This window comes from Ambystoma mexicanum, chromosome 3q (genome assembly GCF_040938575.1).
Source record: "Ambystoma mexicanum isolate Mex_15411 chromosome 3q, UKY_AmexF1_1, whole genome shotgun sequence".
Lineage (NCBI taxonomy): Eukaryota > Metazoa > Chordata > Amphibia > Caudata > Ambystomatidae > Ambystoma > Ambystoma mexicanum.
This window is the reverse complement of record NC_090926.1, coordinates 282,552,248-282,579,828: the sequence shown is the minus strand read 5'-3', so window position 1 is coordinate 282,579,828 and position 27,581 is coordinate 282,552,248. Positions and strand designations below refer to the sequence as shown.

Here is a 27,581-nt window from a genome sequence, read left to right as displayed (position 1 = left end):
CTTCCTTTTTTATAAACCAACGTTTTGGCCATTTTGACACTTCTTGTTACCACTTAGAGCACAAATTCGAACGTCTAAAGATGGCCGCCGCGTTCTACATAATCAACCCGAGCAGACCGTTTTACGGCGTCAAGCTGCGCTAAAGCCCAAGTTCCCAATTTAAAATGGCGAGTACCCATGCGTATAACTAAATTGCCACCACACAGTTTCACAGCGTTTTCCATCTCTGGCGGTCGATTCCAGGTGATCCAAAAGAGTGCGGGAATTCAGCAATAAAGATTAGAAAACCGGCGTACGAGTCAAAAAATAAACCGAGCCAGTTGTCGCAGAGTTTAGAGTCGTCATTTCCGCCAGGGGTAGCTAGAATATATAAGAATTCCGAGCTTACTTCCGGCCCTCTTTCAGCCTCGGATCCAAGATGGTGAGTGTTCCGAGGAAGCACGCGAGGAACGGCTGGATGTATAGTTGTGAATCGGCGGGGGTTCTGAAGTTTAAGGTGTCGTGAGAGACGCGTGAGACCCTCGCCTATCCCCCAACCTGGCTTATTTTTGGGGGCTAGAGAGGGACGAGGGTTTGCACCCCGGTTTCCATTGGAGCCGTTGGCCCTTTTCCCGTGCCCCCGGAAAGTGGATTGTCTTAGTCGCCTGTGTTTTTCCTATGCACAGTAGGACTATACAGCTGCTTTGCAGTGACGGCGTTTCACTTTTGCATTCCAGGAATGTTTCTGAAGCAGTGGTACATACGTTTTAAGGTTTTTCGTTTTCTATCACATTGCGGAAAAATATTCGCCTGGATAATCCCTGCCAGATGGTACCAATTCCCGACTTTCCCTTTGTAGGCATTTATGAAATACTTTTGTCACTGTTTAGACGTGCATTCCCGTCATCGGTGCAATTTTCTGCTTTTATTGCATTCTTTTAGGAGCAGTGTAGAACGTGGTAAAACTGTCCTTTTATGATCCCATTGCTGCCACGTCCGAAGACTTATGTGACGAACAAAATGAACTGTCACGAATTCCGTAGACCCTGTAGACGGAAGCATTGATTGAGGCAGTTTCTTTTCAGCAGGGGTTGGCCGTCCACCCAAGTAATGTTCGTCAACTATTTTGGCCTGTCCCCTCGCCCCTGGGCATATTTTGGGCAGGCCAGCCCCCACCCTCCAATATGCCAAATGGCTATGAACTACTGTGCGCGTCTCCGCACCCTGATGCCAGGATAGTCTCTGGCATACCCTCATCCCACTCCTAACTCAGACCCTGGGCTCTCCCCACCCTGCTCCCATGGCTCTCCCCACCCAGCTCCCAACACGTCCCAGGGCAAGTGGTGGCTTTTTTTAAAAAGTGGTGTTTGGGGCATAAATCCAAATATCCCATTGTGACGAGCGTAGCGAGGGAGCCATAACCAATGAATAGGGGTGGGGTCTTCTCCACCTGGGACCTTTTTTAGTATAATCAACCTTTGGGCACGCTGCTCCTCTACTTTTTATTACGTTTTAAGGTTCTTATACTTTTTATTTTACAAATAAATCGTTCTGCAATGGGTTTGTCAAATAAGTATACGAAGAAGTTCAAACTTGCACTTTCAGTTCACTGCACTGAATGTTCCCTTAAGCAGCAGGTGCATGTGTTTGGGGGTTTGTATTGTGTGTAGCAATGGGGTTTATGGGGAGTGGGGACAGGTCAGTAGGGAACATGGTTTCACAACTTTTTGTATATTTTGGGTATACTATTTTTACTGGGCATCTGATGGATGTCCAGTAGAAAGATAACATCCCTTTTCCCTGGGCCCCAGAGCGCCTAACACTACATGTTTGTGTGTATGTGAGGTGCTGGTGGGGTACAGGGGGCATGCATGTTATTTTTTTTACTGGACATCTGTTTCATGTCAATACAAATATCCCTGTACCCTGGGTTCCAGAGAGCCTCGGAATGAGCTGATTTTGGCAGAGGGGTAGGGTGGATTGTGCAAGAAAGGAATTTTACACATCTGTTGTACAACCCCCTCGTCAAAATCAGCTCCACGGACCAACACACTTAGCATTCACACATCATGCACTCTGCTCATTCACACGAGCACCCTTTATACACTCATCACATGCATAGTCCTCTCGCCAGAGCTTTACGTTCCTCCGGCTCCTGCGTTTCTCTAAGCAGCAAGCTGGTGGACGATCTCTCTGCTCAGTTGGCTCCCTCCTATGGAACAGCCTCCCCCTTACTCTGCCTTGAGCCGGATCCCCTCAACTTCCCGGGAGCTCCTCAAGACTTTCCTCTTTACTTCCTTCCCCCTCCCAGTAGCTGAGATTGGTGGCCTGGGCCTTTGTTCTGGCTCCTGGCCTTCCACCCTCTCCCAGCACTTTGCCTTTGGCATCGACTGTCCTGTTTTATCTCACGTCCTGCACTTATTGTATTGGAAGGTGATCACTACCTCGTCTTCTCGGCCAGGTACTTACTGTTGCTTGCAATAGACTATCTGGCACAATCACTTACCCCATTCACTTGTCCCTGCTCTCTGCACTAGCACATTCCGATTGCTCACAAGGCTTAATAGGACTGCCTCTTTCCTGTTCATCAAGTTTGCCTTCTCTTGCCTCCCCGTTTGCCCTGTGGGCGCTTTGAAACAGTTTCTTGCTGTTTAAGCTCCTTACAAATGCACAACAAATAAAATGGGCATCCATACACAATAAAAAAATAAATGAACATAAGTTCGGGTTTATCCTCTGCGCTTCTGGGTTGATGCCCCCTCACCCATTAACGGTGAGCTGCCCCTGCCCAGGGCTCACCTACCCTGCTCCCACTCCCTGCATAGTCCCAGGGCCTCTCATCCATTCTGTTCTACTTGATCTCTCTTCTGCGTCTGACACGGTCAACCATACCACCCTGCTCAATAGTCTGTGAACACCTGGGTATCGCTGATCAGGCTCTGGCTGACCTTACTTTTCTGATCGACCCTCCCAGGTACAACTTGGGTCCTATCTTCTACTTCCCTCTCCACCTGTGGTGTCCCCAGGGGTCTAACCTCTTGCAGAGGCTTTTCAACCAATACCTGGCAACTCTTGCCTAGTGCATTTCTGCTCTCCCTTTCCAGTGCTATGCTGATGACACACAACTCATTTTCAGGCTTCCTTCAGCCTCTTCCCCCTCCTTCCCTCATCTGATTGTCTAATTTCCATTCATAATTGGTGTACCACCAACGATCTTTGTCTAAATGCCAACAAGACCGAGATCCTCCTCATTGGTACACCTTCGCCATAATTTCCCCCTCTCTGGCCTGCCTCCATTGGCCCTCCTCTCCCAGCTGCGAGGCTAAAAAAACTCGGGGTTATCTTTGACACTTTCCTTCTCCGCACACATCTGATGTCTCCAAAAAGTCACACTTCGTATTGCACCTCCATAGAGGTACTGTGCCTTTCCTCTCAAAGCTCTGTCTCCCAAGCTCTGGTTCTCTAGGCTGGATTACTGTAACGGCCTCTTTCTAAATCTACCTGCCTCCACTACAAACCCTCCAGTTTATAGCGATTTTGTGATCCCGCAAAATGCTGTGAAAACCGCAGTTTTGTTCAAAAACAGATTTTTAAAAAAAAAAAAAATTCGAAACATTTCATTTGCAAAGACTGTTTAAAAAAAAAATACTCTGGGTGCCAGGCTCCCAGAACTTTTTTTCATGCAAAAAATGAAATGGGCTAACACATCTCATCACTAGCGCCCAAAAAAAGAGCAGCCCAATCCACAAGGGAAACCTGAATGGGTCAATTTTATATGCGCGCCCATTCAGATGGCCTTTTTTTACCTCCTTGAGCAAATCAGGGGTGTTTCTGCCAATTTAAAAGCGCATTTCCAAGCAAGGTGCACTTTTAAATGTGCAGAAATTGTAGGCAACCCTACGTGCATGGGATGTGGGGGTGCCACTGCATGACAGGGTCTTTCCTGACCCTGTCATGCATTTCTTTTAAAGGTATGAGCCGCTGCTGTCTCTTGCATTTCTGTTCCTCAAACATGATGCATTTTTTTGGGTCGCATTTTACAGTGGCAGCCCCCTGAGGGACCTGTCCCTGTGAAAGGTGCTGGGAGCATGCAGAACACTGTCGGGAAAGCGCTTCTATTCAAGGTACTACCCATTTTGACCCCCCAAAATCAATTGGGTGGAATGGTACAAATGTACCTATTTCGGCCAGGACCACTCAATCGATTTTTATAAATACCGAACATGTGTTGCGGGGGTGTCACCTGCTCCCCATGTACAGTATTTTTGGGTTTGGAGATTGCACGGGTGTCCCCTGCATCCTCAAAATTGGATGCAGGGGACCGGAAAAAAAGAACATGACTAAAAAGGGACCCTGCATAGTCGGATCCGACCCGCGTTAGAGAGACAGATCTGACACTGCAGGGGAAGCCGCAGTGACCAAGCAGTGGGGGGACGGGGGAAGCAAGGTACAACTTGAGCTGAAATTGACTAGGGTCAATTCAGCTGCAAAAATTAACACTTCGGTCAAACAACCCAGAACCCTATTCAAGGCAGCTGGCCTTGAAATTAAAAATTTGCGCTACAGCTCAAGCCAGTGGAAATGTGCCGGTCACCTTTGAGAATAAGGTGATCTGCTAATTTCCAAAAATGGGTTGTCTAAAAATAGCATATACTGGGCTCTATTTTTAAATGCCCCATTTTTTGAGGATCTGAGTCAAAATCTACATTTAAAAAAAATGGTCACACTATGAGAGGGAAGGGAGAGAGTGATGGGTGAGATGTGAAGTGATAGGCAAGAAAGCAGAGGGAGAGCAGTGGGTCAGAGGAAGCGTTGCACAGGAGAGCAGAGGAAGCAGTGATGCAGTGGGCCAGAATTCTGAGAGCGAGCAGAGGTACAGAAAGTAGAGGGAGCGTGTGATCAGTGTGCCAGAAAGAGGAGACAAAGCGGTTAGCCGGAAAGACAGTGAGCTGCAGATTGGGAAGAAGGATGAGCAGTGCGATAGAATGGGAGAAAGGATGCAAGAAGCAGCACAAAAGAATGAGGGACTGTATATTGCGGGAGGAATTGAGTGTAAGGTGCGAGTTGGGAGTATGGTTTGGAGTGTGGCAGGGGCTGGGGAGTGCAAATTGTGACCGACAGTGACAGCACCTGAGCATTTGTATGACAGGTTCAGGAATGCAAGTTGTGATGGGGAGTGGGTGAGATGTGTTGGTGAGAGGTGTTTGGGGGATTGGAGAACATAGAAGGGGAATATTTTCAGCATTACAACTGAATGATCAATTTAGTTAATACTATTAAATAGGCATGCACATTAAACCAAAAATGAAGCCAACTCAAACACTGTTCTGCCAAGCCAGAGACATCTGGGACTCTTCTGTTAAATTAATCCAAAAGATACATGATACCCTGGCTCTCTTGTAGCCTTGCACTCTGCCTCGTTCCTTTAATGTGGCAATCTTGGACCCTCCAGTTAATAAAAAAATGTCCTGCAACAATCCCGCAATGAAGGTTTGAGCTGCAAAATTTGCCATTTCATGCTGCAAAATCCTGGAAGGTCTGTAATTACAACTAATCCAGAACAGGACTTGCAAGACTTGTCCTTGGCCTCAAGCCCTGGGATCGCATTTCTCCTGCTCTGAAATACCTTCATTTGCTCGCAGTGGATGCAAGGATTAAATTTTAAAACCCTCTGCATTGTCAACAAGGCTTTCTGCGGCCTGGGTCCAAAATACCTCCACTGATGAGCCCTTCGCTCCTCTACTTCTAACTCCATCAGAGTTGCTTGTTCTGCAAAGAAACGAGCTGGGGGTAGATCTGTCCTTGGCTGGGGCCTCCCTTTGGAACAATCTCCTGTCCACCTTGATTCTTGAGGAGAACCTTCTCTGGTTCCGGAAGGACCTCAAGACCTTCTCTTTGCCTCAGCCCCCTTTCTCCCCTGCCCCTGTTCTGTTTCTCTTTTGGCATCGTGCACCTGGTCACCCTGTCATTCGGGCCCAGGTACCTTCTCACCCTCCTGCACTGCATTTCTGTACCCATACAGTCCCACTCCCACTTTTCTTCTGCACTAATTGCCATGCCACTTGCTGGTTGCATTTTCCTCGGTTTATTGTCTTTATTTTATTCTGTTCTCTCCTCTGTTCCGCACTTTCCACTTCTCCCCCTTTCCATGCACATCCCCCCTTTCCCTTTCCATGCACTTTCGCTTTCTTAATGTCACTGGGTCTAGTAAGATCGCTGTTTTTTTGTTCTCCCTTGTTCCCCTCCCTTTGCCAAGTCGCGCTCTGAAACACTAATATCCAAAAAGAGCCCCAGGGCACTCTCCACCCGCTCCAAAAATAGCCCCCCACCCTAGGTCCTAAAAACTACCCAGGTCTCCCCCCACCTGCTCTAAAAATAACCCCAACCCCTTTTACTCGTATCCGTGTCTGTTTTGTTCCCGAGACTGGGTTCAAGCTCTGGAAAGGCATAGCGAGTGTGCCTCAATTTCCTTAGTGTAAATTGTAATAAAAGTTTAGTTAAACTATATGTTAAAATAAAAAAATAAATAAATAAATAAAAAATAATTTCCTTAGTTCAGCGACTACCACTGAACCCAAGCCTGGCCCAGTCATAGTAAGCATGTGTTGTGGGGCTCATGCTAGGATGGGATGTGTAGAAATGTGCATGCCCCATGCCAGCTTTTTAATCCTCCCTTTACATGTTTGAGGCTGCGGTCCCGTGTTCCCCCTGGGAACGAGGCTGCAGCTTCCTGGGGGTGTGGCGCTTGGCGCACCTGTCCCAGTTTGAATACCACTGCCTTAAGGTAACTGCTAGTTGAAGGCAGCGGGAGCTAAGCACTTTAATTACCTCACATTAGGGACTTCTACACAAAGCTAACGCGTTAAACGTTTGCTTTGCAAACACTTTAGCGTTACTAAAACAGAAGCAGTGTTTTCAGTTGTGTGCCTACCCGTAACCGGATTCTTTTTTGGATTTAACTATATTACGTTTGTACCTGCGTTCACACTGGAGAATCAAAGGTGGGTGGAGATTTCACCCACGATAACCGATGCCCATTCTACAGATGTTCGGCTTACATTGTTGTGATTGAAGACTTTTTTCGCTTAACTAATTTCCTTTAAGGAATTGTTTCTGACGCGTTTTTGTTTCTGAACAGACTAAGAAGAGAAGGAACAACGGGCGAGCCAAAAAAGGCCGTGGGCATGTGCAGCCCATCCGCTGCACCAACTGCGCCCGGTGTGTGCCGAAGGACAAGGCTATCAAGAAGTTTGTCATCAGGAATATAGTTGAAGCAGCCGCTGTGAGGGACATCTCTGAAGCCAGCGTCTTCGAATGTAAGTGTAGCAAGGATCCACAATTCAACTGGAATATCACCCTTTTTGCTAGATTGGCTCCATGTTAGCATAGTATTTTTTTTAGCTGTCATTTGGCCTTAATGTCCTGTCATTAATTTTGCTTCTGCCGTCTGAACGGATTTAAGTATGTGAATCTCTATCGCACGCAAATGCTATTCTCCCCTTAATTGTTAGCCATGCAGTTACTTATGTCTCAAAAGCAAGTAAAACAGCCATTAATGGGATTTTCCTTTCTGCCTTAGTCATTTTGTCAGGTTAGACGCATTCTTACTCTAATGCAATCTGTTCCTTGACAATCAAACCTACATTTGTCTTTTCCTCCGTGCTTCGGAGGGATTTTTTCGCTTAAGAATCTAAATATACATTTTTGTACGGGAAATATTCACCGTTTTGACTTATGTATAGGCGCGTTACAAATGCCATATTTTAAATTGTTCTAGAATGTAACCTTTTTTTCAAAAAATGTTGAGGTTCGTCAATACGTTTTTGAACTTTTTGTATTGCTTGCCACTTTTGGGGATGTGTGATGTAGCGCGATGAAATTGCGTCACATCTTCAATACTTGTGTAATTCAATGCTGCTCCAAGGTTTTAGACAGATTTTTGGGGGTATGTTTGGGCCCTTGGATCTTTTTAGGTGGTTGCTTTTGTTTGGCAATGAAACCAATGCAGTAACCATTCTCTTGATTAACATATAGGTTCAACTAGGTGCCAGATTCAATAAGGCATGGGATATCAAGCCTAAACTGACACGACTGTGATTCAGTGAATGTGCTTATGTATATATTTTGTCCCGCCTAGTGTAACATGTGATGGGCACAATAGACCAGAAGCCTCTGCACGTATGGCCCACATTTTTCCAAGGGCTGTTTACACTAACCTGGGTATCCACGTATATACCAATTAATGAAAGATGCTGAAGATTTTGCTCTATTTTTGTTAGTCCATACAGATCAGTCCATTGGAGCCACCACAAGTCTAATGAAAAGTTGTACAATTTAGTGTACATTTTGCTCAAAATTGGTCACACATTTACAGGTGGTGGAAGGGTATCTGTTTTGTGCATAGTGGGACATGACCAGGGGCACATAGAAATGGGCGACATGCACAAATAACACATGCTGACATTTGTAGAGAACAGCTGTAGAGAATGGAGCGATGGGGAAGTTTCCTTTAATGCTGCACTGTTCTCTTCAATTGCCACATCAATGGCAAAGGACCATATTACTGATATCAATGGTGTAATACGATTCCTATAAATGTAAGGTATCCGTATTGCACCCCCTTCTAAAAAAACAAATTGCACATTTCTGATCATATAAACCTATCCATATGGTTGTAAATCTAGAAGGGACGGCCCCTCATTTGGTGCTGTACTTTCTGCCTTGCCGGTCTTTACAGAATGAAGACATATCTTAGTAGGTTATCTTTAATGGTGCTCACCTGGCCAATTTATAGATATCTTTATATTATTTTTAAGACCTTGGTGTCAGGCTAAAGTGCCCACATTTTCTTTGAACAAATTAAATCAAACACTAATGTGTAGTGTTACCTTCCTAGCAAGACTTGGCATGTTCAGACATAGCACAGGCTTGGTGTCACTGACTTTGCCACTTCATAGGGTTTCAAACAGATGCCTTGAAGGGGACTGACAATCTGAAGAATGGAGCTGGCATAGCGTGAGACATGACACTTAAACAGTGATGGGTGTACACAAATGGTAAAAGGGCAGCCTTGCTTTAGAGCTCCTTGCAGGCATACACGGATATGGGCAGGAGCTGAAAGCAGCCCTTGGTTATTGGTTATCACTCAGTGAGCAGGAGTCACCTACTGGTAACAAGGAGATTCAAAGCGGGTTGTTGGTTCCCTATGAGAAGCAAACTTATTGTCCACTATATATTCCTATTCTACTAAGCGTGTGCATCAGCTTTTATTCCCCTTAAGTTTGTATTGCTTCAGGTGGCCTAGGGCATCAGAAGTAGCTTCTGTCAAGCTAACCTGGCTCCTCGTCTGCAAGTGGGAGCTGATGGCTCACAGCCGTTTTTGGACCCTGCTTCATTGATTTCTCATGTAGGGTGACCATTGTCTACTATAGCTTCCCTGAGATCAAAGCCTCAAATGCCTACAGCTGTTTCCCAAAAAAATGACCGATGTTACCTAGCACATGTCGTTTTTGTACTATGGTTTTATTGCGTGGCATAAGGTTAGGGTGACAATCTAGCATTCCTCATGCATTTGGATTCTGTGTATTAAATGATGAAACTGATCGTGCATTTAGTTCTCATTTGAAACTGGCACTAAACCTTTGAAGTGTGCCAGCTAGATCTCTTCAGTGTCCTTGCACTGTATTCGCACAGCCAGTAATTACATGGTATCCAGTCATATATTAGCAGTGTTGAAAATGTTGCTTGGATTAACCGTGCAAAAATATTATTTGAAAGTTGCTTCGCTCATCCAACTTCGGTAGTAACAAGAAACGGTTATCTGTGGCTTACTAAAAGGGCAGTCATTGGTGGAGGTCCCTCCAAAGAAATTGAGTGACTGTGTAAAGCAGGAAGTAATTGGTAGTATGAAGAATGCAGCCCTAATTCTTATAGTTTTGGTAATCTTGGAGACAGTCAAACGATGCATGAAGTTAAGGGGCGAATGTCCTCCAACTGGCTTTTTCTTAATGCCAGTAAAAAGGAAGTAGTATTTGAGCCTAAACACCACCTGGAGAGCAGCAGGCGCCCAGGTTCACCTTTTGTGGGCTTAGACTTATCATTTAATCCTAAAATAAAAAAATCTAGGATGCATTTGGCAGCAAGATCTGGGGCGAAAAGCTCAGGAAAGTGCTAAGGTGCAGTCCGTTTTTGGCACCTTGCTCATCCTGAGACAGGGTATCATGCTTATTCCAGCCAAGGATCATGCAGTGGTGGTGGGAGCCCTGCTAAACTCGTGCCTTGATTACTGCAATGAGCTGCTGGCAGGCATCCCACCTACCCATATCCACCACTTGGAGAACTTTTTCGCATTGTTAGCTTGCGTCTGTCTTAGATTCAATTTGCGCCAAGATAAGCTTTGGTTTCCATTAGGTGTGCTATACAAATGACTCGATCATATACTCATTACTCCTTTTAGTTGAATACCTCGTGATGGAAATCTGCCTTACAACATAACTTGTCCAAACATCTTTGTTTTCTTTATTGCCCTCCGCCTCACAACCGGTGAACAAATCACAGGGACAATCTTAACAATGGAGAGGTATTGTATGTGACAACTGCCAGTAAGTAATTTGAGCAATACCTCACCTCTTGTCACAATACTTGCTTTTGAACTATACCAAAAACCCAAAAGTCGTACCAGCACATAAACCAGAATCGGATGATATAGCGAGAGCAGCTTAAATATTGCCCCACACCCCCTCCCGCCACCCCTGCAACGTGGAGAGTAAGGTGGTGCGAAGGACGTCCCTGGCAGAGACCAACTGGGTTGGTGCATAAACTAGGCACTGGGCTACACTTATCCAGTCAGAAAATCCTTACTACTCTAAGGAGGTGGCCTCTGAACCATCCAACACTGGGAGAGGGATGGAGAGGGAACCTGCCAATGGAATCTGTCCCAGGAAAAAAAGGCGTCTGCCTGATAACGAAACTCTAGTGGGGAATGTCCTTCTCAACGAGCGTCAAGAAAACGCAAGAGCAAGATTGTGGCCCAGTTGTCCTTCATTTCCAAAGTCAAGTCAACTGCTATTCTGTTCCTAGAACCAAACGATTAGAAAATGACCCACAATAACCCTATCTGAGAGCACCCCAACAAACTAGTGGCCTGCAGTAGTTGGATATGGTGGTCCCTTTGCGCCTAGGCACCAGGACTGAGGCTACGAAATTAGACCTAGGCCACTAAGTGCCTTTTTTTCCCCATAAAGGGCACCAACGAGGAGGCTGCACTGAACCCTACCGAGAGCCCCTTGCCTAAAAAAAATAAACCTGCCTTCCAGCCAACCCCACCTTTTGTGTCACCATTACATATGGGCCGAAGAAGCGGTTTCAGCAGGGAAGAACGGGTTGCTGAAATAACCCATACAAAACATCCAAAATCTCAAGCATGTTGCCCAAGCAGATACTTGCTGCAATAGTACCTAAATGATCCACGGTTTGGCGGCAGTTGGGAGTTCATAGGTTAACTAAGAAGAGAAACCCAGTTCGCCGAACACAAGACTCAACCATCTAGCTGAAGAGTGAAACCTAATGCAGCACACTAGCAGGACTGTTGAAACCAGAATGCGACATAAGGAAAATCCAGAAACCAGGCAATAAACGCCTGTTTTGGGATGGGCCTAATCCCCAAAACTAACAGTAGTGCTGAGTCCTGACCTTTGCTGAAACTCACATTGATGTCTGGTGACGTAATCTGCCTGGGATGCCACGGCAGACCTGAGTGGGTACCGCTGGTTCCTGATGACGGCCTGTACAAGTCTACTACGTGCCTTGAGCACTGCACCAGGGCTTGAAGTGCAAGCTATTAATTGCATGGTGTGCTGACCGTGTTTACCCACACCAACATATATCCGTTACTACACAGGAGGCATTTGACAACGCATGCTTAGGAACCTAGAGCCACACGCCTAGGTGTACGGCAGCCCTCAACCAATCAAAGTTCTGTGACCCGCCACCCCAGGAGAGCAAGAGGCCCGAGCAGACACCACCTTGATGGTCTGCCATCAGTCGGACCACCTGTAATCTAGCTTTTTTTTTTCTCTTCCCAGGGAAATACTGAAATGTTTAGCTAAAGCCAAAGCCGCAGGTTTCCTACCCACCAGGGCAGTGGCCTTGTGGGGATCTCATCCTTGCAATCCTTACTTGATGGGCACTCTCTGGCCATAATTCCCAAAGCCCAGTGAGGGACTTGAGGAACACCAGGGGAATGCACCCAGGCAGCATCTCTTATGTACTGTGGTGGAATGTGCAGTGCGTGTTTCACCATGCATCATGGTCTAGTCAAGGTGCCACTACTGCAATACGAGGGCAGTTTCCAGACCTCTACTTGGATCTGGAAGCTCTGCAACATGTTTCAACCTTGCTGTTTTAACAGGGACCACCAGGCCCCAATACAAAAAAGCAATTTACCTGAGCTATGGAAAATAAACTTGATTCTCCCTTACTCGGACACCTCCAGACTCCCAGGATGGGCATCCATGATCCAAACATCCCCATGCAGTGCTCTGTCAAGGTAAATGCCTGTTCTCCAGTGACCACTGGTGCTGTTAACTTGTTCCATTGCTCAATCCCTGTGCCTCGTTTTCTTCAGGCCCAGGGAGAACCAACCGTGGCACACCTTGCTGTAAGTCCACTAGAAACTCGGGCATCCCCCCACTCACCAAGCTTGGATCTGATCTCCACCTCACCAAGCCTAGAGCGGATTTCCACCTCACTAAGCTTAGTGGAGGGTAGGGGCATATAAAAACAGCATGGTAATGAATGCAACTCCCTGTGCTTTTTTCCCACCATGCTGTCCAGTTGAGAGCAACATTTTACTAGTGTTTCTAAGAAACCACTATTTTGGCAGTCAGATTGTTGGCCCTCCAGTAACCAGGTTTGTGTGGTACTGAAGGAGCCATATGAAAGTTGACGTTGCTACATTTTCAAGTACCATGCAGTGTCAACTCTAGCAAATGTCCAACCTTTTGGTTAGGAGACATCCCTTGGTAAATGAATTGAACCCCCACCTTAAGAATCGTCTTCTAGTTGGGAACCCAATTAGTTAAAATGTAAGGCTGTCCATTCATCTTGTAGCTTAACTGGTTTATGTATTGCTATCACGCTATAGCTAGTAAAGAGTATGCAAACTATACAATTTAATGAAGTCAGGGATGCTAATCTCATGCACTGAAATATCCATTGGAATCTTATTAATCTGCACCACAAATTCTTTTCCTGGGACTGCCTTAATCTCAGTCATAGCTGCTTGTGCTCACTCCCCAAGTACTGGGATTCCTCCGAGGACTCCTTTATGTATACACCTCCAAGATAGCAGGAGCAGTTTGTCAAAGATTGATGTTCCGTGACACAACCCCATTGTATGTGTTTGTAGATAGTGTTGTGTACACCGTCTTGTTCAGCATCCCCGGACCTACTACAGTCCTGGGCAGCACTTTGTCAAATCTTGTCCTCACTTATCTGTATTTTATACTTATGCATCACTTTGGAAATTGTACCTCGATACTAGAGGTCGATACTCGCCTGTATTTCCTGTGTTCAAACATCTGTCTGTACCACTTTCGTGCTTATCAAGTCATGTAAACATTTAATTTTATCTGTGCAAAAAATTGTTTGGAGGCAAAATAAAATGGTGTCCAAACCAGATAGCTGCCTATGGTTCTCCCACCCTTATTGCCAGCATTTTGTATACAGGTACCCTCCTGGGCATATCAGGACTCCACCAGGCACCCTCTATATAGCTTTTGTAAAATGTATGTATGCTAGACTTTATTCCAACCACTGGAACATCTACAGCGCCACCAGTAAGATTTTCAACCGTTTATCACCATTAAGTGTCGGGTGGATGCTGGCTAATGCACATCGAGACAGATCTTGGGCTGGATTTCTTTGTTGTAATCTTGGTCAGCAGATGTTTGTTTGACAGTACATGTAAAGCTTGTCAATGTGCAGTGATGCATTCTAGATCTCCAAGTTTTTGTTGTTGTGCTTCCACAGCAGGCAGCAGACTAATGAATAATTTGTATTTTCCTTGTAGCTTACGTGCTGCCCAAACTATACGTCAAGCTGCACTACTGCGTCAGCTGCGCCATCCACAGCAAAGTGGTCAGGAACCGCTCCCGTGAAGCCCGCAAGGATCGTACCCCACCACCCAGGTTTAGGCCTGCGGTACGTTTCCCCCCACAGGTCGATATGATAGGGCTTATTTTATATTTTATGAAGCATTCAGTGTATGTTTGAGTCAAGTGACATTTGCCTGGTTCTCATTTTAAGAACTTGTATTTCTTCTGAATGTGCACAGCAAAAGAGCCAGTGATTTGAATTTCACAGGCTATTGACCATCTGTTTACCATGTTATACTGCTAACGTGTACTCCTTTGTTTGGCATTTTCTTAAGCTGTTTGTGTATTTTCACTTCATACCTTGTGGATTTGAGGATTGTTGCAACTAACTTGGTCAATCTATCTGCACATTCAAATTGACAGTGTTCTTTGTTTAATTTTTTTAAACGTTATTAAGCTTGTCAGTGCAGCAAACAGACAGTACCTGGTTGAACAGTGGGTCCACATATGGCGTACATATAAGGGCATGAACAGCCAGAGCAGTAGAACATCATTAACTGCATTCAGAAGGGATTCAGTCTTAATATGTCATAGATTGCAAGAGGGGGCGGGTCGGCAGACAAGGAGGCAATGTATAGGCGGAAGGGGCCCCAAATGTTCCTTGGTCTAAACTCCTGTGTCTGAAGCCCATGTAAGAGTACAGAGCCATTGGTCGTGTAGGGGATCTGGGTTGGAGCCACAGTAGGATACAACGGGTTGCAAGGAGCAGCAGGCCCAGGCTCGCCAATCTCTTGAAGTCACGGTTTAATGTGGGGAGTTCGTAAAAGCGGCAGTCAGTGGGGATGGGGTGATGATGCACTCTTAACATTTCCAAGAGGGATGTACATACTGCAGTCCAGAACTGGGTGAGTTGCAGGCATGACCATAGCATGTGTATGTAGTCTGCGTCATCGGTTACATCTTGGGCATGTAGGTGGACGGTGGAGCCTGATCGGTGTATGATGGAACCTGTGTAGAATCTTAAATTGGATTAGTTTGAAACAAGAATTAAATGAGACGGTCTGTGAGCAGGCACACGTGTTCCCAACCCTGGTCAGAGATCTCGACTCACGTCCTTTGCCCAAGACTCCCTGAGTTTGGTAAACGGTGGGGGTGCCCTACTCTGAAATGTGGTGTATAGTCTAGAGACCTTCATTATTTCAGATAGAATTGGGTCGTGTTGTGGGAGTGTGGGGAAGTGAGTCTGACCTTTAGTGTGCGTCATAGGCCCGCATATTGTAGCCAATGAGAGGGCCTACCCCGTAGTGATTTCGGCAGGTCACTCCACTTGACTAAGGCACCCTGTTCACTTACATCCCAGATAGTAAGTATGCAACCCGGCTGCCGCCCAGCGGCCCACAGTTGCAATGTCAACTGGGGGGGAGGGGGTAGTCGGGCAGTAAGGGGGATGTCCCCATGGAACGGCCGCATGATACCAGTTTGTTTCCACATCTTGGTTAATTGGTTAATGCTAGGACTGTGGCGCCAACGGGAGGTTCAAATATAGTAACGCCTGGGGTTTCTTTTAATTTTACTATTTTCAGTGAGTGCTCTCACTGGCTTGAATCTCTAGGCCCTCTTGGTAAAACTGTGAAAGGATATAACATCGTGTTGGTATTGTGATGTGGGCAATGTAATTGTAAAATTGTACTGCAGTTGTATAGAGGTGCTATATATGCATGATACCCTGTTCAGTTTAAAACAAAATGTGCATGTCTTGGTGCTTGCTCGTTCATTAGAAGTTGTCTAGTCCGTTGTGTACAAACGGGTCTCATGACTGCAAATGTTTTCTCAATCTGCCTCCTTTGATCTATACCTTCTGGTTTGCGAAGGCTGTTTGATGAACATTCGAGAGGGTTTACAACAGAACTTTTGCTTAACGAGACCTCTTGTTGGCTGAACATTAGATGGGTCACATTCTCCTATCCAGCTTGTAATGGAGATTGTTGTGCCGGTTGCTTTCCTTGCAGAAAGTAGAATATGAAACATTCAGAATGTAACCTCCCTCAGGTTTTCATAGTGTATGGTAGATTTCAATGACTAGGTGGAGGGGGCCTATTAACTTTGTCGTGTGGATTGTTTGTTAATAAACCAGTCTTAATGCTTTATTTCTTTTTCCCACACCAGGGTGGTGGAGGTGGTGGAGGTGGTGGTGGAGGTGGAGGAGGTGGTGGTGGTGGTGGTGGCGGCGGCGGCCCAGGCCAACCTCCCCGTGGTCCACCGAAGCCCATGTGAGAAGATTGACGGCCCTGAAAGTTTTCAGAAATAAAGTTTATTGACAAACTATTGTATGCCTTGTCTGTGGTAACTGTTTTACAGGTCTTCTGGATGGCATTTGTTGTACTTTTGCCAAAGCATTCAATTGTTAGATGAAATTACTTTTGATCAGTAAACTGTCTGCTAATCAACCGAAGCTAGAGATCGACCTTTAATGTGCTCACTTAACCAGTAAAGTGAGCTCGTAACTGATTCAGTAACTTGTGATGCCAAAAAATGGTTTACTTGCTCATGGGGCCTCGACAGTTGTGGTTGCTAGTTATCTTGCATTTGTATAGCGCCTACTGCCATAATTCATGGCGTCAAAGCGCTGTGCTTGTCTTGAGAAGTTAGAGCGAGGAATAAAGAGCATGTAAGTGATTGATGTACATAGTTGGGCTGAGAGGGAGGATAAATGGGTATGCCCAAGAAGTCATAAGTGACTGTAGGATGTATTATAATGGACATTTATATAGTTCAGGGATCCAAATTGAGGGGAGATGGAATCTTTTTAGCTCCTGGATTCGGTCTAACAGAGCCTGGCTAGCAACACCTACAGCTACAAGGACCTACTTTGGATCCCCAAGTCAACTGATCCCGAACAAACCTATGTGAATTTAACACTGTTTCTGGGACAATCTATAAACAAACATTCAAACAAAGCTGTACGACAAATCCCATATATAATGGGGTAGCTCCTGTCACTGGTTAATCCTGGATAAGCAGGAGCTGCTTTTCAACATTGGTATGGTTTCAATGTGCTGTAGGTTGAATGCCCTATGGGACCGAAGTTCATCAGTTCTACAATGTGGGTGCATTTCAGCCAGTACGAAGGTAGGGTGGTAGTGGTGGCAAGTCCTGGCTAGTCAACCATGTTGACCATGCATGTGAGTGGGTGCAGAGGTCGTCTGAAGAGAGCTATTGGGTGTGCAGATAGAACGAATTTTATCGTGGGGGGATAGCTGACAGTCTTAGTGTGAGTACTGAGTTAATCTGAGTATGAGGGAGATAGTTACATTTGTCCGTTGATGGTTCTACATAGTGTTTTATGGACACATTGTGCTGAATTTATTGTGGGACTCTGCTGCATTGTATGTGGTACAGCTCAGGAGGGAGAGAACAGGAGAGATCTGTAAGGTGCGACAAAGGGCATCTATTTTCTCTCTGCTATGTGTGGGTCATATGGCTGCTGGGTCACAAAGAAGGGAGATCGTGCAATGCGGCATCGAATTATAGGAAGTGTGTACTGCAATGAATTGAGTTTGGCTCATTTTACCTGCAGTTCTGAGTGGTTGTATTCTTCCCTTGCTGCCTTGTATGTCTAGAGTTGAGTGGGAAGTTTTAAGATGGTTGTGGTCAAATATTGGTCTCTCAAATTACAAGGATACTGGCAAAGAGTGTTGACTGAGTGTTAGCTAGTCAGGTCGTGCTTGTGCAGAGAAGGACATTTCTGTAATTTGTCTTTGGAAAGAGTAATGGGCGTGTTGGTGGCTCACAATTAAATATGGGTCTGCTCCATTGGGTGGCGTGTGAGTGGAATAAGTATTTCATGTGTGTAGTTTGAGTTGCTGAGAAGCAGGTTGAGGTAAGTTTCAAGTCAAACATGTTAACAGTGAAGGTTGAGAATGTTCGATGTGACCTTAGGTGGAGGTGTAGGCTTGGAAATGGGCAGGCATGCTGGCATTTGAACAAGTCTGTTGGGCTTCTTGCAGTGAGTGACGATGTGAGAAGGTGGCTGGGCAAGTGTGCGCTAAGCAATACACTTGGGCGTCAACAGGAGCTTTGGAGAAGGTGGAGAAGGTAGGATTGAAATGGTGCTAATGTATATTAATTGGCTAGGTGTGGATTCAAGTTGGTGGAGGAAATGTTTGCCTCTGGGGTAAGTCTTGAGAACTTTCCTGAAGAGGAGGTGGTCTTCTATGTTGCAGATATCGGGGTGAGTTCCAGATTGTTGGGGTTTGGACTGAGCAGGAGGCACCGATTTGTGCATGTATGGTCACAGGGATTGAGTAGTGAAATGCTTATCTGAGGATCTGTTTGGGTATGTATCGAGTGGTGGATATGACAGCTGGACAGTGCTCTATAGTTATATGTATTTGCTGAGCATCTTAACCCCTTAAGTGCCAAGGATGACTATGCTAGTCCTTTTTGCATAGACTTGCATAATGGTGCACTTTAAAACAAATATCCCTCGTGCAGTGCTGGAAATGGAAAACAATTACTGGAGAAACCCTCTCCTTGAGTGAAGCGGCTGTGAGGGGTTGGGGGTAGGTGGACAAGGGGATTGGACCCAGCCAGTTTGCAAAACAATCTCTTCATGGAACCCAATCCAGACTATTTGTAAAAAAGCAAAGGGCATTATGGGAACCTAAGAATGCCCACAATTGTGTACTTGAAACTGGTCTTAATAGTGAAAGAGAATAATGGAAATTGGACTTTGTGATTTCTCACAATGCTCGCCCCAACAAAGTGCAGGACATCTATACCAGTTTGGACAGCTGCAACACTGCATGTGAGACTTTGACAGTTTATGTATTCATTCTACAGGGCATAGTCTTCTGAGTGTTCTGGGCTAGCCCCTGGGGATGGAGCAGCTCTCAGCCGAGTTATGCAGCTGCAAGCTAACGAACAGACTGAAGTTTCACCAGTGTTCTGTGCTGTTTCTGCTCGTTTAAGTGTGGGATCTGGGAGGGTCCTGTGCTGGCTCTTGCGTGTGGGGGACATAGCAGTGACATCCCCCCCATTGGGCCCCTTTCTGTGGGGGAGTAATAAAATGGACCATAACCATTACTACCCTACTAATAACGGACACTTGTTATACATTTGGAAACAAAAGGTCACATTATTGGGGCATAATGCAATATGTGGGCAGTCCCAGCCCTAAGCAACGTCCTAGTTCATGACATTAGACTTCTAGGGTCTCCCATAAGCAGGGAAATGTCAAGTTCTGAATGTACTGGTGTACCCTTGCCGCACACAGCTTAACAAGGCAGCGGACCTATGCTTCAGACTGTACTGCACACAGTACTTCTTCCCTTAGACCACAATCTTGTGGACTAGGAGTCTCCACTCCCCCTAAGGGACTCATTTCCGAGTGCAGCCATCGCGAAACCGACCGTGGTTGAAACCGCTGTCGCTTCTCCTTTGCTAGGACTGCCCAAACTCTGCCATGGTTTGTGGTTGGCCCCTGCTACCCCATTGTACCCACTAACTTCCGACCTTGTATATACTCCAGTCTTGGATTAGCCCGCCTGCCTGCTTAGGTGCTGTTACCACCCCAAGGAGATCTTTGTCTGTGGTAACACAAGTATCTGACTGGCAGGACAGTCACTCCCATACACTTTGTATGCATCCCTCCTATAATTCCAGCAAATGGCCATCACCTAGTTTTTTAACTGCCAGCCCCACATATTTTGGCCAAGATATACTCTACCAGTGTTCCCCTGGCCAACCAGTTCACCAGTTGTGCAGTTTGAGGTGTAAGATTAATCCTAGCGGAGGAATGCTGATCAAACCATGGCTGGATACTTGGGCGTTATCTGTGACCTAGGACTAAGACCATATTTGCAGGATTACCTTTGCCCTTAGAATCACTGTGTAAGGGAAAACTCCCCAACCTGCCCCATTTAACAGCCCACCTCCCAATCCACGATCTCAGACCCGGGACATAGACTATATATACAAAACTACCCTTGCCCTTAAAATCACAGTCCCATCTTATGTTGTAAGGCGCAAAGGGTGAGTGAACTATTAATTCATGCTCCATTCCAAACGAATTCATCTTCTAATTCAATGACAATCCTCCTAGTGAGCCTCTGTCTCCTTTGGCTGTACCATGATTCAACTTAGTTGCATTTGGAGATAAGTAGTGGCACGATAAGTGCCCCAAAAACCTGCTGGTGGCCCAGTACACATAGTTAATTGTACAATTGAAGGCCGTTTTCCCCCAAACCCTGGTAACCATGTACAGGCCTGTCGCTCCAGCCCTAAATTGTACATAAACTGCAATTTCAAATTATAAGTGAACATTGCCATCATCCGGTCGTAACTGTAGGTGTGTACCTTGTGAGCGTATCCCTTTTGTGATGTAAGACTTGTATTGTATCACTGGCCAGGAGTGCATGCTGATGGAATGTTGATGTATGCATGATAGACAGCTCAGGAGAATGTTGTGTTGTGGGGGAGTGTTCTATGGATGTCATTTGGGGGCCTGAGCTGGGAGTGAAAGGATGGCCAGTGGGTCTGTTACTGTCTGTACCTGCAATGTCCAATTGTGACTACCTGAACTGTTGTTGTACATTAACTGGATCTTGCACATATGTGCAATAAAGCCTTCCTGGATGAAAAACCTTGGCCCCACAGCTGGTCTGTGTACGTATGGATTTGAGCCCTAACCTTAAACACAACAGTCCCACCCCCTTGCAAACCTTTCAGGGTTATGACACGTCCATGGCCAGACCCTAAAATTTCACTTAAATAACAATTTCACATGATCAAGGAACTTACACCATTGTGAAGTCCTACCACAGGCCTGTACATCGTGAGAATGTCAGTTTACCAAACCTTTCAGGGTAGTTGCTGCGTTCTTGGCCATACTCCTGGGACCAGACTGAGGCGGTCATTGACCCCCTCCATTAGCTCAATTTCTTATGATAACACAATTATTCCCACTGTACACGGGCATGCACCCTGTGGTGGTGTCCTGTCCTCCCTCTCCCCCCCAGCTTTATGTTCCTGGCCAGAACCTCCAACCAATTTCAAATGTATTGGTCACTTATGCCATCATCCATTCTTGCCGCAGGTATGTATGTCGTGGGGAACTTGCCAAACCTTTCAAGGGGCGCATATGCTGTGTTCCTGGCCAGGCCCCTAAATTCCACCTAAACACAATTTCAGATCAAGGAACTTATGCCATCCTCCAGTCTTGCCGCGGGCATGCACCTTGTGGGCTGTCCCTCAGCTTAACAAACCTTTAGGGGGGGGGGGTGTTATGCTGCTTTCCTGGAAACACTCCTGGGCCTGACTGCGGTTGTCCTTGACTTCCTCCATTATCATATATCTCCATTTCTGATAACATGGAGATATGTCTTATTGTCTTATTCACACAAGTATCCCAAACAGGATCCCCCAGCTGGCCCCCATAGAGGACGATGGATCCTCGGTTGGTCCTGGCCATTAACCTTATGGTTCCTGTGGCCAGACCTGCTGCAACATACCTCCTAGAAGAAAGCCTGGGCCGTGTTAACTGTTTGCCTAGCCGTCCCTAATAGACCCTCTTGTTGAATTTTTACTCCACTTGCCCCGTGCCAGGGTGGGACTCCTCTCCCCAAACAAAACTAAGGAAATAACAAGTATTCAACCATCCTGACATTTTGATCTGTTGTCTGGTTCTTGCTTCATGATGTTGGCTTGGAGTTCAGCGTTTACGTCGTTTTTTTTGCACAGTGCTTGATGGTCGGACCATGTTCTGTCACCTATAGGTCAACATCCCACACAACAGCTGAAACTGAAAAAACACTGAATAAATTGAACAGAAACTTTCCAGAAAAGTGAACTAGTGTAAGGCCCCAAATAAGTTGTGTGCCACTCCTGCTCGCTGGGGACCCTTAATATAAGAAACCCATGGCATGAAGAAGCACATGATCACTGTGGCCCTAGTTCAGCAACAATTAACGTCCCCTGACCACAAGGAAGTAACACTATAAATAGACCTACACCCTTTCACTACTGCAGACAAGAATTGGCGCACGCGCATGATGCACCCAGATGCCCCCTCTGCTAGTAACGAAAGCCATTGTAGTCTTTGACTTAAGCGCACAGCTTGCCAATCACTGGCGGCCGCACACAGATGCCCCATTATACTACCGTAAGGCCTTGTAGCTTTGTTTAAGCAGCCAGCTTGACGGTATCCAACTGTCTGTTTAAGGTGATAATTGTTTGCCGGGTATAATCGTATCTGGCCATTACGTCCTACGACACTACTTACAAAACAATTGTTCACCCATAACCCAACAAAAGCAGCCCCACTGGCCACAATGACCTTATTGAAGCAAGGCTAGTACTAAGGGGTAGCCCATCTTCCGCCATTTGGCAAAGGAATACAGAATGGCCCTACTGCCCGACCCTGCGCGGCACAGTGGAAAACTGGGTCGGAGGACGGGGGGGGGGGGGGGTTACTATTCACAGCCCTAACACAAAATCTGAGAATCTGATTCTGGAAGCGCGGAAACACAACCTTTGTCGCTCGGCGTCGTCCTGCTTCGAAATCGAGCGCGCTGCCCCAAAGCTAGAACACTCGCCCCATCCCACACAACAGTCTGCCATATTGAGCGGATGCATCCTGCTTAATTAAATGTGTGCAGGTGCCTACCTGCACATCTGTTCATTTGCACACATGTTCTGCCCCCAATGCGACACTTCGAATTCACCCGCCTGTACCAGCCCTGCATTGCGAACCAACATCGCCCTTACTGGCCAAATGCCCAAAACGAAAATCGCCGAAATTCAATAAGCGATTCTTGCAACTAATTGTCCCTTACAGTGTTTGTTTCATCTACCCGGAGCGCCTGCATTTATCCCACTACCCAGTAATGAGTGATTCAATACAATCAGATGTTGCATGAGGTTAGCATTCAATCGAAAACATGGACAGTCGTATGCGTTACATCTTAAAAAAGCACCTCTAGTTAAATACTGTGCGTCCCGGCGGCCGCAATATGTGCGTTAATAAACCATTCTCAACATATGCATCCCAAAACAGATGTAGAATGGCGGACGCAATGAGGCGCATCAAAATCAACCATTCAATTCTACATTTATAAACCAAGCAGTATACGATCTTTACAACTGCACAATATACAAATAAAAATGACCCAGTCCAACAAACGAAACGCCCGGACGAACAGTTGGCCAGAGCAAGCGCTCTAGGCACTGAGCTGTCTCGCCTCTCTGCCAATCCTAGATCCAGCACCTCTTCTTGCAAGCTCAGTGCGGGTGGGGTAAGCCGGACTGTACAGTGCATTCCACCAAAAACAACCGGCGGCCGCAGCCCCCTATTACAAATGGAACCGAATCGCAACAAATGCACTGCCCGCCCAACAAATGGGGGGGGGGGACCCCCGCTGATACTACTGCGATTGCGATACCCCTAGCTTGGATTCGAAGGTAAACCCGTGGCAGAGTGGCCAAGCTAGACACACGTGAGACAGAAATGCAGGTGCCGGCGGTGCGGAGACCGTCCTGGGCCATGATGTACAGAATTAATTATCCCTTCCTCCAATCCCATACTTACCCCAGCAAAGGGTTCACTTCAGGATCGTGGCACTGGAAAGAGAATGAGCTACCAGTCCCTCCTCCTTATATTCTGTCCCGCAGCGGCACGCACTGGGTGTCCTTGCCCCGGGATGCCCCCTTACTCTGGGAGGGTGCAAGGTGGGAGTTCCCTGCAAGGTGGGTTGGCCATGGGGGCGGCTCGCTATGCAGGCTGTCCCTCTAACACCCCCTTGGGATGCTGCACATCCCCTGACCAGGGCTCTGGCAAGATGAGTTTTTCCGAAGCACCGGTTAGTTTTGTTATGGCCTATTGCCTGCGCTGCCCTCATGCCAGACACTCAGTAACAGCCACTGGAAGAGCAATGGACGGTGCATGACTTGTAAAGATTTAAAGTTGGCCTCAATGTCAGTTCATGCTGTGTTCAACATCTGCTCATAGGCTCACTGGGTTGGATTTTCCCAGGAAGCTCCTTTTATTAGCTTTCATCAGGTTACATCGGGTCAGGAACAGTATAGGTACATATATGGGGTAACGGTGATGGGATCCGGATCCTGCTGGCTCCAACCACCGAGGCTTACATTTCTAACTGCCTGGGTGTGGAACCTTCATTCACAACCAAACATTCTCAGCATGCACTCAACATTCTCACGGTGACATCACAGAGATAGCTATACCGAAGAGGTAAAACAACATGCCTCCCATCATCATACAAGGGGAAGACACTGCACACACATCGCCCCTACATCAGACAATGGGATGTCCGAGGGTACCACTTCTAACGGGTCAATACCACTCACTGCTGACGTTGACTTACTACCAAAGAGAACCAGCGTAGTTGAACCACAAACGGGGAGCTACAAGCATCACGTTCAGGCCACATGCATACAACCCTCTCCCTTCCCTATAACCAGGGGAAGCTGAGGAAGTATTGATGAATTAATGGATACAAGCCACTGGGAGGTGTCAAAGGTAGATACATCAATCCAACGTACCAACAAAGGTATAAACCGTATGTGGGTTGATGCCGAACTCCACAAATTTAAACCAAGCAAACACTTTCAAATGAGAAAGGACCCAACTTACAAAATGAGATGCCGTGTGGAGAACATATAGTTCGACCAACCTTAAACATTAAGAAGCCCTGCCAAACTTCAGAACACAAACATGGCGCAAAGGGGCAATAAACCACCTAAGGACCACATGTTATTCTTTGAAACTCTCAGTGGAACTTTCAGGTCAAAAGATTTGCTTCCACAGCAGTAAATCATGGCGACGTGACATACACACTGGCATATAATAATGGAGAAAGACCATGTTAATATATGCATTCACGTTGCAATTAAGGAATATTACATATGTAAAACGAATGTGCATGTGTAATTGCATTGAACCAAAGTAGTTCAAAAACAAGTTGCGCATCACCCCTGCAAACGTCGAGGTTAAATCCTGTAGATTCATGACCTCGTATTTAACGGCAAACATTGATTTGGTCCAACCACATACAGAGAAAAGCAGGGTAAGAAATTGTAATTTTGCTATGTGGTTCCTGCAAATGTTAAAGGCTGTAACCAATGTTTAAGGCAAAATTAAGTGATTTCCTAAGAGACCAAACTGTACTGGAAATATTAAACGCTTAAAATTCCTATAACAGTGTTGGTAAGAGTGACAAGCATTTGAAAATGCAGGTAAGCACAACATACGTGACATGAAATATATGTAAAGTGTATGGTTGTAGATCCAGCACCTGTTCAATAGGCGCAAACCTCTCAAGCCGTTAGCAGTAAAGGAAGTGCACACAGCCTATATATAACACGGTGCTTGGCAGCTTAAATCTCTGAAAATCCTCAGTGTAATTAACATAAACATGTACCCATGAAACCCATGCAGCATCGTGCAAGGGTGTATTTCAAATCGCACCATAAGTCCATACTGCAGCTAGCATTTTAAAAAGAATCCTTTCAATTTGCCAAAATGATAACGGTATTCACAAAGCGAACGTTCCCAACAACCTGCACCTTTCATCAAGTAAGTGTTAAGCTGGTTTTCGCTTTTTTTGAGCTGCCGTGTTCAGCCAGATTCCAGACAATTACAGAGTGCCTAAAACATTTGCAAACATTCAATGTTCTTAAAGTTATAAAATATTGCCATTTCTCTAACATTGGTATTATCCCTACACATTCAACAGTAAGCATAGGTTATGGTGATTTTATGTTTTTAAACATTCTTATGTATGGCTCTGATTGGTATCAATATGAACTAACACTATGTTAGCAAAACTATTATAGGCTGCAGGTCCAAGCAGTGAAATCCAAGCTTGCCGAACTCTGGTGCAACACATTGTAATGTCTCGCCTGTGCAAACTGGTAGAACAGCAGCTAAATTGCACAATAAATGTAAAAAGAATAACCGCCGCTGTGCGTTATCGCACAGATTTCCTCTTGCTGATCTTTCCCGAGACGGGCAGGAATTGTGCAATGTTCATCTACGAGACCTATGGGTCACGAGTGCCAAACACGTTGCGCAGCACTAGTCCGATCTTCAAAGTTACACAACAGAGCGTCTGTAGCCATGAGCAGCAATCCCTGCTGACAGCTCAGGCATCCCAGTCAAGCATTCTGCCGATGGCATACCCCTCTGCTGCTTGTGACACGTCACCAGTGCCAGAGTTCACCAGAAGCAGAAGGAGCTCCCTGCTACCAACGGTCTCCTCAGCCTCCGCGACCATGGGCAAAGCTGCGGAAAGAAAATGTAGGCCCTACCAAAGCGACATTTCCTTGCAGCAAAAGGAGTAAAACACAATGCGAGCTCCCTAGCTCCTCTTGTAGGGAGCGGCTTACAGCAGACTCATAATTTCAAGCCCTCCTGTTCTTCCAAACATGGAATTTCTGCTATGAAGTTCCTGCAGGGAGGTGAAGGGCACCCTTGGGTTACAATCACCACACGCTTTAGTTTTATTTATTGTGCATTTGTTAGACGCTCATACAACAAGTGAATTGTGTTTCAAAGCGCCCACGGGGAGGGAACATGGGATAGAAAACAAGTTATACACTGGAGGATAAAGATGGACCTACTAGGCCTTGTGAGCATTCAGAGCGCGCATGTGCAGAGAGAAGAGGGAGTGGAGGGTAAGTGCTGGAGTGCCTGTGTTGTGGGTGTGTTGAGGTGGTCTCAAACCCCCCCCTCCTGCATACACCCAAGATGACGGATGCCACCCACTGAAGCTGCCCCGCAGACCATACCCGAATGACATCACCTAAATAATCATGAAAAGGCAACATGGCGGAACACACCCGTAGAAACATTAGCCAGGTGCAAAGCAACAAACATGAACTTCTTGCTCACCGAAAAAGCGATTATTATTATTTTTTTTGTTTTTTTTTATATCAGCAAAATGGAAGGCAAAGCCACAGCTGCATTGAACAGATTTGGGGAAAGCTCAAAACACATGGCTGAGGCCTGATCCACTGACTTTTCTGAGAGATGTGAAACAGTCCTGGCAGCATGTCCAGCCCTGCCAAGGGCTCTGGGGAAGAGGGCTTGAGTCAGCTGAAAAGATACAGCACCTGCAAGGACACAAAAGGCTGAACTCCCTCTTCATTTTTACGGTCCCTGAACATGTGAACTGGAGCTGAGGGACAAAGCCCCTGCAAACAGATAAGCTTGTTTCCATCAAATTGAAGACTGAAAGAAGAAATAAATGCAGCATAACACGAAGATGGAGAATGGAGTGTCCTTGCTCAAGGTCTGGGAAGTCGGTGGGGTGAAACAATAGTGGGAAGCAGGCAGTACTCTGAGCTCACCTTCCCCACCCACAACTTTAGCTCACATGCTGGTAAACTTCCAAACTGATGAGGCTTGCACTGACCTGGGGGGGGTGGGGTGCCAGGTGGAGCTACCGGGGGTGGGGGGTGTTCCAGGTGGAGCTACCATATCTATCC

The 27,581-nt window shown here is 46.1% G+C and overlaps 1 protein-coding gene across 1 annotated transcript; it reads left to right on the top strand.

Moving 5' to 3' along the window:
• Nucleotides 1–113: 113 nt before the first annotated feature.
• On the top strand, nt 114–16,400 carry RPS26 (ribosomal protein S26). Its single transcript, XM_069653772.1, has 4 exons — nt 114–421; nt 7,118–7,295; nt 14,051–14,199; nt 16,242–16,400. The coding sequence occupies exons 1-4, from the start codon at nt 419–421 to the stop codon at nt 16,347–16,349; spliced, it is 438 nt and encodes a 145-aa protein (XP_069509873.1). The 5' UTR covers nt 114–418; the 3' UTR covers nt 16,350–16,400.
• The last annotated feature ends 11,181 nt before the right edge of the window (nt 16,401–27,581 follow it).